This window comes from Prionailurus bengalensis, chromosome B2, assembly GCF_016509475.1.
Source record: "Prionailurus bengalensis isolate Pbe53 chromosome B2, Fcat_Pben_1.1_paternal_pri, whole genome shotgun sequence".
Lineage (NCBI taxonomy): Eukaryota > Metazoa > Chordata > Mammalia > Carnivora > Felidae > Prionailurus > Prionailurus bengalensis.
The window spans coordinates 145,055,565-145,070,394 of record NC_057349.1 but is presented as its reverse complement, the minus strand read 5'-3'; the positions used below and the strand labels follow the sequence as shown (position 1 = coordinate 145,070,394).

Sequence of the window (14,830 nt, the reverse complement as noted above, 5' to 3'; positions counted from 1 at the left end):
ATAAACAAGAGGCTTCCCATTACCACCTTCAGCCAGGAATGTTGCCAACTACAAACCCTAATCTAAGAATAGAGGGAAGGTAAATTAACATGTGGATGCCTCCTATACATTTTCACATATATTACAGATTATTGCAGGCAAATGGGTATTTGCCCCAGGAGAGAGAAGGTGAATAAGGGCTTAAAAGGATTGGATATGATTTATATCTCTCTAAAGCTAAAACTGGCATCCAGAAAGATCCTTCTGACAGCAAGAATGCCTCATTATTATTATTTTTAGGTATTTACTTTTTTTATTTTTGAAGGACAGAGAGAGAGACAGAGTGTGAGTGGAGGAGGGGCAGAGAGAGAGGGAGACATAGAATCCAAAGCAGGCTCCAGGCTCAGAGCTGTCAGCACAGAGCCCGACATGGAGTTTGAACTCACGAACTATGAGATCATGACCTGGGCTGAAGTTGGACGCTTAACTGACTGAGCCTCCCAGGTGCCTCAAGAATGCCTCATTATTAGAATGGATCTTTGGCTGATCCTCTGGGTCCTCTGGTCCCTGGCACCGAAGTCTTGAGACAGGGTCTGAAATGCAACTGTGGGTGACATTACAAAAGGTATTTCTGTCCCGACAAAGGGGCTGGTCTAGGGATAGTAACAGCTAATAGTTTTTCATTCTTGAACACACGACTATGAGTTATATAAATCTATCTTTGATCATCGAAGAAAGCAAATGCATGCAAGTCAATAAAATACAAAAATTAGATCGGATTGCCATTGATATAAACAAAATCATCAGATTTCATTTGGCGGTTGTGTGGCTATCTTAAGGAAGATATTTTGACATTTCCACAATGGTCTGAGTGACCAGCCATCAAGGTGGCCCCCATCTTAACCCACACGGCAGACCAGGCCTCTGTCTTCCATTTACAACAGAACTCTACTCTTGCTGAAAATTAGCTTTATTTTGACAAGGCCAGTAGGAAATGGAACATTTAAAGAGCTCTTTCTTGCTTGAGTAGTAGTATATTAAAATTTTGTGTTTAAAAATTAAACTTTGCATTTTAGGTATGCATTTTTTCTGAATTAATTAAACTGTGAATTAATTTCTGAGATCTTACGAGACTGGCCCCAGGGCAAATAGACTTTCTTTCACAGGTCCTTAAATTAACTCTGCATAGGCTTGTAAAGTCATCTGTTTTCCAGTGCTCTTGTTTGTGAGAACCAGAAGGCAATGGCCTTTCCCTCTTAATTTATGTATTCATTCAGCACATATTTATTATCACCCTTGTGCCAGACACAGTTCCCAGGCCCTCGATGAAGCTATGAGCAAGCCCCTGTTCTCAAGGAGTCTGTGTTCAGGGTGGGAAAAGCAGATGTTAACAAATAGCTAAACACAACAGAAATTGCACTCCTACTCCACAGAGGAGCCCTAAGAAGGCTTTTTAATTCAGTTTAACCAGTTGCCATTGATGGAAGGTTTCTATGTGGGCCAACGCGTTTGCGTTGAGCGTATTATCTTTCTTGGAGGATACAAGGATATATGGTATGAATATAAAGACTGGCTCTACCACCAGAGAAAGCCCGTGGTCATACCCCCTTCTTGTTCATTTTCTTCGTCACTCCATGAGGAACACTTTTAACCTCTAAAATTTTGTCTTGTTTTTGTTTTCTTTGTTGTCGTGCATAGATTTTTGGTGTCTCTACAGTAGAATATTTTCTCCCCCAGACACAAGAAAAAGTGTGTTCAAGTTAAACAGACTAATCGTATTAGTTTGAGGATTCAAATAATGTGGTGTATGAAATTCTGAACTTATGGCATTTTTATATGCAAAATCTAATATGCATTTTTGTGAAACCACAAGGACAGGGCAGAAAGTAGTTTGCAATGCAGAGAGTCCGGGATTTAAAGGTAGAATTTCAAGGTGGAATTGTCCATTACTCAGCTCTGTCACTCACAACCTGGGTGACAAAAGGCAAGTGACCTTTACTATTACAAACCAGCCACAGGTGGAACACAGAACTCCCTCTGCCTCCCCGAATAAAGACCAAATCCGGGGCACATGGGTGGCTCAGTTGGTTAACTGCCTGACTCCTGACTTCAGTTCAGGTCATGATCTTACTGTTTGTGGGTTCGAGCCCCACATCAGGCCCTCCACTGACAGCGTGGAGCCTGCTTGGGATTCTCTACCTCTGTCTCTGCCCCTCCCCCCACTGGTGTGCACACACAAAATAAATACATCAATTTAAAAAAAAACAAAAGACAAATCCATTCTGGTTAAACAGAAACGTGAGTCATGAGTTCCCTTCTTTGACATCTTTGTAGAATATTTGTTTTTAAACCACGGTTTGTTTGCCATAATCACCCATCTGTTGATCATACGCGCTCACGTGATGCCCTTACTATGTGTTATGGCTGACTCAGAAGGCTGCACAGAAGGTACATTAAGCACTTGCTAACTGTCCCCTTTGTCAAAAATTCAAGTTAGTTTTCCTTTCGCGTATTTGAGTAAGTGGATGTTCGGAGATCTGGGGCTTATTTTCCCGATTGCCTCTGTTAATTCACTTTATAAACACAGATACATAAATCATGCAATTTGAGATGACCAGTGAGATTAAAAAAAAAAATCTTTCAGCAGACACTTATGGGGATGAGCACTGGGTGTTAGGGAATGAATCACTGGATTTGACTCCTGAAATCATTATTGCACTATATGCTAACTTGGACATAAATTAAAAACTAAAAAATAAAACAAAATAAAATCTTCCAGCTAGTTCAAAAGTAAAAAAACATGTCATAAAGTTTTAAGATGTCAAATAAAAAATCAAGTTACTTATTAATCATTTGAGATTATTGTAGTAAGTGAATAAATGAATTAATAAAAGGCAACAAATTAAAGCCATAAGTGTATACTAACCATACTTTTCTAAACACGTATGATCTGATCACGTGAACATATATGTGTGTGTATGCACATTATAAACACACATATATACATGCTTGAAAATCTATTGTTTCTCAACATATTGTCATAATAAATCTCAAATATGTAATTGGATACTGGGCTCCTTTAGCAAAATTGGCCTCCAAATATTGAAGGTTCAGGAAACAAGGTATTTCTAGAAGCAGAACAACCATTTCAACTAGTCCAACAAGTGTCCCTGCTCTCCAGAGACTCAAAATAGCAACTAGCATCCACTAAAAGCCAACCTTGTACAAAGAGCTCTCCTAGGTCATAGATATACAACCATGTAGATACCCATACACATCATTTACAGCAACACACATCATTTACAGCAACCCCATAATTAAATATTCTTACTCCTGTTTTTGCAAGAAGGAAATTAAGGCTTTAGATCTGACACAGTATCTTTGACCCGAGACTCCACAGCTAGTTAGTGGTTCATTTCCTTCTCCTGCTCTTGCTTCATCATTATTTCTTATTTCTTCCTGGGCCAGGGACCTGGGAGGGGATTGAGGGGAGGGGGGAGGCAGACTGGGACCCAGAGTTCTACCCCCACCTCCGCATGTAGGTAAAAAGACTATAGAAGCCGCCCATGGGAGGGTGGCAGAAGGAGATCACAGGACAGTGACAACCAAGAAAGTACCTCCTCGTCTGAACACCAGTTTCTCTTTCCCAGGCATGTTTAGGAAGGACCCTGTGTCCTGAAATGCATGTCTGTGCCTCACACATTCTTGATTTTATACACATTCTGCATTCACAGAAGTGTGAGCATTTAGTCTGTCTTTCAACCCAGGTGGATTTGTAAAGTCTTCGCAGGCAATATTACACTGCTTTTACTTCTGTATGGCACCTAAAATAGTTCTGGATGCAACACTGATACTTAGTTCATTTCTCAGCAATTTTTTTTTTTCAAGGAAAGACTATAATGACAAATGTAAATGTCTAGCGACAGACATATTCTACTATCCAGTGTTTCTCACCCTCACATTGTTTAATATGTTTTGCAAGCAAGTTAGAGCTTCACATTTGTACTCCCAAGACAAATAATGGTTTTTACCCTCTAATCTAACAAGACTAGAGAAAGTAATCGGGTCCCTGTCACATCAACTATGAAACCTGCCATTGGATAGCCTTGGGACTTGCATTTGGTAAATCATCTGCTAAAGCCAACATGTTACAGAATTCCTTCTGATAAGGGAAATGACTCAGCATCTAACCTACATTTCTGATTCTGTCCATTTTTAAGCACTCCGACAATTGCTGCCTTCTAACCTGTAATTCATCAAAATTGCCACCTAAAGGTATCTACCACTTTGTGGTTCTGGTGACTTCCGCTCCACGTAAACAGGTCTACTTGTCCCCTGCTGGATTTGCCTGTCTCTTGAGACTCCAGGGTGACATCCGTTCTCTGATGGGTCTAAGAAAAAGTTGCTGCTTTTCAGATGGGAGTACTAATTCCTAAGCCCTTCACTTGTGAGAGCTGAAAAAGGATGTTCTGACCTTTATTTCTCAAGACAATAGCTCATGTAGCAATTGTTTCAAGTAGCCACTTCCCTTTTAAATAAATGAAACTTCTTAATTTTTTTTAATTTTTATTTATTTGGAGAGAGGGAAAGAGAGAATGAGCTGGGGAAGGGCAGAGGTGGGGGGTGGCAGGGACAGAGGATCCAAAGCGGGCTCTGTGCTGACAGCAGAGGGCCCGACGTGGGGCTTGAACACACAAACCATGAGATCCTGACCTGAGCCGAAGCCAGACACTTAACTGACTGAGCCACCCAGGTGCCCCAATAAATGAAATTTTTTAAAAGAAGTAGCAGCAGCAGCCATTAGATGTGGGAACGCATTAATATCATTAGCAATACATTCACCTTTTTTTTTTTTTGTCATTCCATGTTGCTTTCACATACATTCAAAACTGCCATTCGAGGTCAAGAAGGTGATTATTCTTGGTGAAGGACGTGGTGCTGGGAGTAACTAATTCATCCAGGAGCACATAGACAGCTAGCTAGTGCAGAACAGAGGTTCAAGCCAGGCCATGACTGCAGTAACTTTTTTAAAAGGCATGACACCCCCCAATTTTGGGATTTCCCTTCTTAATCCGTGCCACCAATTGCTGTGTTCAAGTGGTAGCTGTAGGCTTTTCTTCAGAGAAAAGTGGATGAAAGGAGAAAGAAAAAGAGGGTGGTAACAATATGCTCAAGGGTAGATTTTTGCTGAATATTAAAAGGGAAGAATTGGGGGTGCCTGGGTGGCTCAGTTGGCCAAGCATCCGACTTTGGCTCTGGACATGACCTTGCGGTTCGTGGGTTTGAGCCCTGTATCCGGCTCTCTGCTGTCAGCACAGAGTCCACTTCTAGTCCTGTGTCTTCCTCTCTCTCTGCCCCTCCTCTGCTCATGCTCTCCCTCTCTCTCTCTCTCTCAAAAATAAATAAACATCTAAAAAGTAAATAAATAAAGGGGAAACTTGAATACTTAGTTTAAGTGGACAGGCCACAGAGTGGCAGAGCATGAGCGGAGAAGTGAGTGGTGAGCTAGGCCCACCAGGGGCTGAGCAGGGACAGGCGGGACCAGGAAGAACGACTCCTGTTTCCCCTTTGAGTCTGGAGGAATCGAGACGGGTAGATACAGGGGATCATAATTGGGCAGGGATTCGAAATTCAGGAGCGGTGCACTTGAAGGCAGCCAGGTGGGTTCTCTGGAAGCTGAGTCTGAGACAGAGCACAGGGTACAGGTGTGCACTGGGATTGCACCTGGGAAGGGAGAGGGAGGGTGGGGACTGGGCAGACTAAGGAGTCACACTGCCGTTGGACCCGACAGAGCCTCAGCCACCTACAAGGCCCAGGGGCAAACACTGCCCCTGGTGGCTGGTGTCGGGACAAACCAGCTTGGCAGTCCCCTCCCTGTCCCGGGCAACAGAGTGGGGCCATAAGATGTCATGACCTCAGATGGGGCAAGTGTCTGCAGCTCAGGGCACAGCTCTGTCGCTACGGCCCCTCCTTGAGGGGAGCTGGGCCCCTGTCTCTACTGTCTGCACGTTCACGAGAGCTTTTACACCTGCGTCAGATGAGGTCGCATTTTGAGGACGAAGTGTTAGAGGTTAATTAAGAAGGATGGCGATGGTTTGGAGAGTCCCCAAGGGAGATGAGAGGGATGCCGACCAAAGGAGAGTGAAGGGCAAGCCTCCCCCAGGTCCTGATCGAGAGCAGACCCCAAATCTGCAGCAGCAGCACACTCAGCAAGGACGCGGCATCGGCAATGTCAGGATGTCTCTTAGACCTCCTAGCCCCTGCTGCTACACGAGCTGTGATTGGCAATACTGGACCTGGAGAAGGAAAAGCAGGTGCAGTGAGGAGGGGGGGGGGTTGCCTGGAGAGGTGAGAGGTCAAAAGAGGCCACTTAACCAATAAGCAAAGCACCTGCAGGGCTGGAGCTCAGAGCTGAGGCCTCTGGGAAGGGAAAGGGCACGGTGGTGCAGGAGACCCTAACAGGTGCCACAGTCACCCAGCTGGGTGGTCAGTGAGCGCATGGCAGGTGACTCATCCACGGAACACCTGCTGTTGAACAATTGCCACAGCCAGGCACTGTTCCAGGAGTGGCCGATACAGCAGTGACAAGGCAGCAGCCATCCCTGCCCTTGTCATTTTTGCATTTCAGCAGTGGGTGACGGAAAATACATGAGGTGTAAGGTACGTTAGAAGCTGATTTCGCTATGGAGAAAATACAGCGGCGATGAGGGTGCTGGCGGTGGTGAAAACAGACTGCAGTTGCACACAGGGTGGTCCCAAACAGCCCCACTGAGAAGGTGACATTTGAGAAAGGACTTTAGCCTCCATGCAGATGTCGGGACCAAAAGCTCTCCGGAGAGAGGGAGAAGCAAGGGCCAAGGCCTGAGACAGCCTCCTGCTGGGTGGTCAGGAGCACAGGGCAGGCGACCATGGCCTAAGGGCTCAGAGACTGCAGCACCAGCCTGCGGGCCACATGGAAGGGTGGCATGAGTCCCACATGCACATCGTAATGGGACCCTTTGATCTGCTATCTCGAGAGATATCCATCCGGGACCTGAAAACAGAAGATGCTGGCCACGGTGAGGATTTGACCGGTCCAAGTAGACAGCTGAGGCTTCAGAAGATGACCCATGGCCATGTGCGTGTGGAGGCCCTGTGTGAGGAATCTGGAAAAAAGCAGGAGTACCTCACCACCATTAGCAGCACGCCACGGGGTCTTTCTTTGCCAGGCTCTTTCTTCCTCCCGCACCTCCACCCCTCCTCCCCTCCTCCTTACACCACTGAATTCTGCCTGTGTATCTTGTGTTTCCAGTTCTGTGACTTTCCAACTCACCTTCACACTAAGTTTGAGTCTGACCGTTTCCCACACCGGTGTTCCTGTGGTGACCACCATTACAGATGCCCCTTCATGGTCTCTCAAGTATCTTGACTCCTCCCAAGTCTTCCCTTCTAACTAATGCTGGGACTGTCCTTGTTTATTGTATTTTATTCCACCTACCAGGTGTTCCGGGTAATTATCTAGTCTTCTGTGAAAGATGTTTATATTGGAACACTCATTGACATCAATCCTTGTAGTTACATCTTAGGAGAATGTTAGAATACAAATCTTGAAGACAGGCTAATTTTAAATTCTGTTTCTTATTTTACCTGGCATTAAAATAAGTCAAATCAGTTTTTCTCAAATTGGAGGGATGTAAAGGATGACTTTAGAAAAAAAAAAAAGGTCCTCTAAAACTTCTAAGGTTAAATGTGATTATTTCATAAAATAATCTCTCTTAAATATGTCTAGAAATAAATTTAGACATAAATGTTTTATGCTTATACAAGTGGAAAGCCCAAATGAACACTTATAAATTAAATATAAATAAAATCACAAAACCGAAAAAGTATTCCAGTTAGCTCTATGAATTTGGTATGGCGGGTGCTAGCATTTGCTGAAACGAAGTTATTCTTGGGATGCAAACGAGGTCCTGGACGGTTGGCCAGCCTCGCCTGATCAGAGCATGCCTACAACCCCTACAACCCTGTGCCCATACTGCCTCCTTCATATGAGCCTCCTACCCTTGGTGCCAGACCATGGGACCCCCATGTGTGGGGAATGCATCCCTGGAACTCTGTTCTCTCCTTAGTTTCACAGAAGCACTTGTTCCCAAGATGGTGTAAAAGAACTGACATGAGACTAAACTTCCACTGTGGTTTTTGTGGGGGAGTTTTTTGTTGTTGTTTTGTTTTCAGAAAGTTTATTCTATTCTATTCTATTCTATTCTATTCTATTCTATTCTATTCTATTCTATTCTATTCTATTCTATTTTTAGAGGGAGAGTACTCAAGTGGGAGGGGATGGGAAGAGAGAGAGAATCCCAAGCAGGTTCCACACTCAGCACAAAGCACAGGGAGGGGCTTGATCCCACGACCCTGGGATCATGACCTGAGCCGAATTCAAGAGTCTGACACTTAACTGACTGAGCCACCCAGGAGCCCCCACCATGGTCTTTGGGTTCAACTGCGGCCAAATGATCCAGCGTAACTTTTACTAATTGTCCAGATAATTATCAGAGTAGCAACTCTGACATGAACAACATCTCAGAAAGAACCAGTTGGACAAACACAGCTCAAGTACAGTTTCTAATGTCAAGGATCTAGTTTCTCTTCTTTATAGTACTGGGCATGCCTGAGGCAATTAACATACTACATTTTCCACCAAAACGTTCACCTCAGGATTTTCTTTTCTTTCCTTGGCCTATTGTCAGGTGGTGACTTCATCTGTTATACATTTTGTTTATATTTTTAAAATTCTTTTGTACTACTTGAGTAAACATTTATAAACCACTTTCTCAAAGTATTAAATGTTATAATATCAAAGACTGGATCAAATACAATATCAAAAACTAAAACCGTGTTTCAACGTTTTACATGACCACCGAATTTCAGAGTTGGAGCTGACACAGTCAAATTCGTCTCTAAAATATCCTGCAGAAATCGTCATTTAGTCTGTGTCTGAAAAGCTGCAGTTACTAGCTTATAAAGCAATATATTCCAGTCTTCAGTTAGAAATTTCTTTACATTGAATCAAAATCTATTGCTGTAATTTTTGCCTGTTTGTGTTCATCCTGCCTTCTAGAATAAAGCACAAATCTAATCTCTCTTGCAAAGGATAACTCCTTCACCCCTCCCCATGAATACGACAGCTCCCTCCTTCCTCAGCCTGCCTCCCACCCAGACAAACATCCTCAGTACTTTCCATCGTTTGTACAGCACAATGCAGAATAACATGGAAAAACAGCACAGTGATTGCTTTGGTACATTTTGCAGACAACACAATTCCTTAGCAGAAACTTCAACAGATTATGTGATCCAGGGATTGTATCTAAGAAATAGGCTTTTGTGTCCATTTTTGTTAGTAGAGCTAATATTATAAAGGACTACAAAGTAATATGTAAAATTATCCTATTAAAAGGACAGGGATGGAACATATTTTAAATGATAACTAAGCATGTGCTGGCATGCATATATATAATTTATTTATCTATTTCTCTTTACAACTGAAGAAAGAAAATGTGAAAGCCTGAATAGGCTCTTATTGACTGGGTAGGATGGAAGGTGATGGCAACCAGGCTTTCCTGGCTCGCTTCCCAGGTCCTTTCCATAAAAGCCCCTTTCCAAACTGAAAAACAGGATCCTTATGGTCTTCTTTCTTTTTTTTTTTTTTTAAGTTTATCCATTTGTTTTGAGAGAGAGAGAACACATGGGAGGGGCAGGGAGAGTATCCCAAGCAGGCTCCACACTGTCCGTGCGGAACCCAATGTGGGGGGTTGATGTGGGGCTCAAACTCACAAACCACAAGACCTCGACCCAAGCTGAAATCAAGAGTTGGGTGCTTAACCAACTGAGCCCCCCAGGTGCCCCCAGAATCCTAATGGTCTTGACAAAGCCTCCTGGAAGAACCAGACAAGGTTCTACACTACAGCCAAATCCCATGAAGATATGGTATCTGGCGACCCTGTCTTCATTCTTAACTGTCCGTGTGCAGAGCCCAGTCTTCAGAGTTGAGGAAGTGAGACGTGATATCCAAGTGAAATGCACCTATACTCACCAACTCTCCCACTCTGGCCCCACAGAATCCTGGCTGTATAACAGGGACAAGTAATGTCCTGGGTAGAAGAGTTATGGTGGCCTAAAGCTCCACAAAGCCCAGGTCACAATCAGGAGGGAGAAGAGACCTGGCTGGGCTCACCTGTGGCCCCTTCCCAGTGTCACAGTGGGGGACCAGGCAGCAGCCATAGCTCCCTTGGAGGTATGGCTTTTTTGTTGTTGGTGAGAACATGTTTTGCAGGTAGGTGTTTGCGTCTTCCCCAACAACACTGCGGCTGATAGTCATAACAGCACGTGAGAGCACATTACCGCCCAGAATGGGAAAAACATGTTTACGATTAATTCTTTTCTCCAACAGCTGGCTGCCCCAACTCCTTGATTAAAGAGCTCCATCACTTCAGGATCCTTGGAGAAGAGCAGGTGAGTCAGCCTCTCAAAGGTGGTGCCAGGGTGTCGTGAAAGACAGACACTAATGAGACAGTTTGGGTGCTCTCCAGGGAGGTAGAGTGTGTCTCCTGACCCTTGGCGCCCTAAAATGGGGAAGAAAGCCACGCCGCAGATATGTGTGAGGACACTCTTTTCCTCTTCTATCTATCAGATCTGACAGGTTATTAATTGGTACATCTGCCAGAGCATTTCGTCTCAGGACGCCAGCAGTAAGCAGGCACGACGTAGCGGCAGATAGGCAAACGAGTAAGTGCCCAGATATATTATGCCTAAGAGCCCAGTCGTCACAGACGGTCCTGACATGATGGCAGCGGGCAAGTGTGCAAGCTGTCCTCACCAGACTTTTGCACTCGGTGCACATTATCCGTATTTCACCGCAGCCGCTTTCTCTATGGATGTGAACGTGTGACTTATATACAAAGGGCGGCCCATCAAAAGTAGATGATTTGAGTAGTGTGGTGCTCAGCGAGATGTCAGATTTTAAACAGATGTGCTAAGTAAATAATTCAAAGTGCTGAATTACACACGCGCGTGCACACATGTACTTTTGACCACGTCAAAACAAATTTCTTGGTCTTTACATAGAATTAGTTTCCATGGTATTATGTTAAATCTTTATGTCAAGTTATTTTTGAAACACTTACACCAAGTAGTTGACAACATGGTGGTTTACTCCCAAGGGTCGTCTTTGCCGAGTCTGAACGGGAAAACCTGCAAAGGGAGATGGGGCCGCTCAGTGTCGTTGATAAGTTTTTGGTTTGTGTGTTTTTCTTTGGTATGTGTATGTTGCAAGTTTGGACCCCACCATGTCCAATACTAAATTAAAAGCAGAAAGGGATTAATTGGGGGAGGATAAAAAAACTGGAATTATTTCCAACTCCCTGAATTAATAGGTTTCAGCATGCTTCCTTCATTATTTAAAGACTGCAAATTCCAGAATTCAGCGGGCATAAGTGTTCATTCAAATATAAGGAAAATCAGCTATCCTCCATTGCAGGTAAGAGTTGTTAACTGGCTCCCTCAGACATATCTATTTATGAAACACATGAATCTCACAGCCGTCTTCCTGTGAGATTTCTTGAAGTAAGAATTACTGATTGTTACCCTGACATTTCCACCCAGATAATGGAGCTTTCTCTTCTAACTTGTACCAATATTTGCAAATTATTTCCATATTTGTGTTAGAGTCATTGGTGATTAGCAGGGAAAGAAGCCAACTGCAATCATCTCCTTAGATCTGCATAAAAGTCAGGCCACTTTGCATTCTCCTAGAAATTTAATTGAGACATAATCAAAATCAATATTATTCTGATTAGTTGTGCAACATGGAGACATAGTGCATCACAGCAATATTGATCTTTATTTCCTGAAAAAAAAAAAAACACTTTTCCTTCCTTCTTTGCTTTCATTCAGCAGGTGCTTACTGAGCACCTACTCAGGTGCTGTATACCATTTTTAGTTATAGGGATAAAGAAATGAAAAAGAAATACCTATCAGGGGAAAACTGCTAAGTTATATACACACAAACATGTTCAGTATATATTGTGCTAGGTGCTTTTTATAGTCATGGAGAAAAATAAAGCCAAAAAGAGGGTTGTGGTAACTGGGGGAAGAGGTGAAATTTTATATAAGGTGGTCAGGAAGAACCTCACTGAGCAGGTGATTTGTGAGTGGAGACCTGAATGTATATGTAAACGCATAGTGTAAAAAGCATCACAAAATGCAAGGTGTGGTTGGAGTGAGGCAGGAAGAAATCCAGGAGAGTGTGAACCGGAAGCCAAAGTCAGGAGGCATTTCTAGGAGGAGGGCTGATTACCCGTGCCCTGTGCTGACCAAGCAGGATGAGGGGTAAGAAATGAACACAGAATTCATTGGTGACCTTGACCAGGGGAGGGTGGGGGTGAAAGCCTGCTTGAATTGTGTTCGTGTGAGATGGGAAGAAGAATGGGAGAGAGCAAATATAGGTACCTTCTTTTTTTTTTTTTTAGTGTTTATTTATTCTTGAGACAGAGACAGAGCGTGAACAGGGAAGGGGCAGAGAGAGAGGGAGACACAGAATCTGAAACAGGCTCCAGGCTCTGAGCTGTGAGCACAGAGCCTGACGTGGGGCTCAAACCCACAAACTGTGAGATCATGACCTGAGCCGAAGTCGGATGCTTAACCGACTGAGCCACCCAGGCGCCCCTAGGTAACTTCTTTCTTGAGGAATTTAGGTATAAAGGAAAGCAAAGAAATGAGGTAGCTGGGGGTGGAGGAATGTGGAAGCAAGATAATGTTTATTCGCTGGTGGGAATGACTCTGTAGAGGAGTGGGAAGTTGGAGATGCAGGGGAGAGGAGAGACTGTCGGGAACAATGTCCTGGCTCACAACAACTGAGTGTAGGCTCAGCCTGAGACAAGATTACAGGCAGCTCAGCTGGCAGTGGGGATGATGGCAGAATATGGAAGGTGGTTGTCATTTATGCTTCTCTTATCTCAGGGAAATAAGAAGCAAAGTTGTCAGCTGAGAGTGGAGATGGGGGGAGAGATTTCCAGGGAGAGGAAAGGGTAATGACAATGTCATTTAGGAGGGTAGGAAGTGAATAAACCTGGGAAAGAAATGAGTTTGGAGTGAGATCCATCAGCCTGGTGTCCTTCTGTCACATTCAACTGTGTAGACACAACTCCAGTAAGTGCAGAGTTGGGTTTAACTCAGAGTTTGGTTTTCAGCTAGGAGAGCAGAGAGGTAGGATATGAAAAGACAGGGACAGGAAAGGTGGTTGGATCCATTGGTTCCAGGTCCCAGTGGGTCCAAATAATTTTTGGAGGTTGAGTTGGAAGTTTGAGTTTTAGAGTTTGAAGGGTTTAGCTGGAAAAGTAGGTGTTGGCTGAGGCGTGCAGCCAACGTTGAGATTGTGGAGGCATGCAGGGAACAGCTGTGGTGGGGCCAGGGAGGGCCAGAAGGGCTGGTGGCTGAGTTAGGATAGAGAACAAGTTGACTAGAGAAGTTGAGGTCACAGACTCGGGAAGCCAGGGCACTGGAAGGTGTGGCCCGTGTGGACACTGAGATCCTCCAGAATTATCACCAGAGCAGACTTGGAAAGAATTCTGATGAGTCATGAACTGGATCTTCAAGAAATGGGGGTAGAGGGAGCAGGGAGATAGAGAGGGTGAGGGAGGTGGGGCTCAGGAGCTGGCTGTAGATGGAGAAAGAACACCCAATGGAGATTCATGGCTTGAAATTCAAAGCTGGAGGGTTTCAGGAGAGAATAAAACTGTTCTACTTAGAACGTAACAGCGTAATGCTTGGTGGTACAAAGTGTGCAGAGAACATTTGAGGGAGCTGTCAGGGAAGTGGTGTCCTAGGGCATGAGCCAGTTTCAGTGAAGAAAGAATGTGAGAGAAACACTGGGAGTAGATTGAAGTCACAGGGCAGTTACTCTGCCTGGCCCTGGCTTCCCCAGCACAGGGGCGGGAGTTGGGGCCACTGAAAGATGGGGTAGAGAAAAGGGGTGTACAGAGCCACATGTGGGTGGGGGGTCAGACTAGAAAGCCGACAAGGGAGCCAGGGACTGCTTTGGGGACTGATATAAACCCGTGCATCAGTCAGGACATTTCTATCCTGATGATACATGACAAAAGCTAGTGGCCTCAGGGCAGGTATGGCTGAGTCTCCAGAGAAAAAGCAGAGCAGCCTGCCTGCTCCAGCCCTTGGGATGGGCGTTCTAGCCCAGAGCTGGCAAAACATTCCGGCTCTCTCTGGGTGCTTGAGGCAACTTTCATTACTTGATGAAATGAAATGTTATACTAGTGTGTGTTACAAGTGCCCTTGGACACATCATTTCAGTACCTCCCTACCGTGGCTTTTCCGTTTGTAGAGAAGGAGGAGCAATGGTCAACCATCTCTTAGAATTTTTGTAAATAAATAGTATGGCGAAGTTGCAAATACTAAGTGCTACACTAAAATGTTTCTGATTTAAATACCATTTTCATTCTTTATACTCAATCAGTAGATTAAACTAGTAGTAATCAGGTAGGCAATAAAATAAGTGTAATGTTCACCTAAAAGTGAATTGATAAGATGAACACAGATACTGGTTAGATAATGAATCCATTGCTGGATGGTGGAGATGCTTACTGGTTATCTAATTTCTCTGTATGTGATTCCCTTACACTTGCTTTGGTCTTGAATAGGCACCTGATTTTTGAGAGCCAAAATAAAAACAAATCATTAAACACTATGAATAATTACCTTCCAAAAATGAAAATACACTTAAAAATCCTTGGAATTTAACGTATTTACTCTAGCTTCTTGGCCCTATCTCTGATATGTGTTTATAGTTCACATTCATAAA

The 14,830-nt window shown here is 44.0% G+C and overlaps 1 protein-coding gene across 2 annotated transcripts in view; it reads left to right on the top strand.

The window, feature by feature from the left end:
* PRKN (parkin RBR E3 ubiquitin protein ligase) overlaps positions 1-14,830 on the top strand; it is a 1,348,128-nt gene that overhangs the window by 1,131,407 nt on the left and 201,891 nt on the right. For both annotated transcript variants that reach the window (XM_043592715.1, XM_043592714.1), the window contains exon 8: positions 10,409-10,470. In XM_043592715.1, coding sequence (XP_043448650.1) covers positions 10,409-10,470 — 62 coding nt within the window. The remainder of the gene's footprint in view (positions 1-10,408; positions 10,471-14,830) is intronic.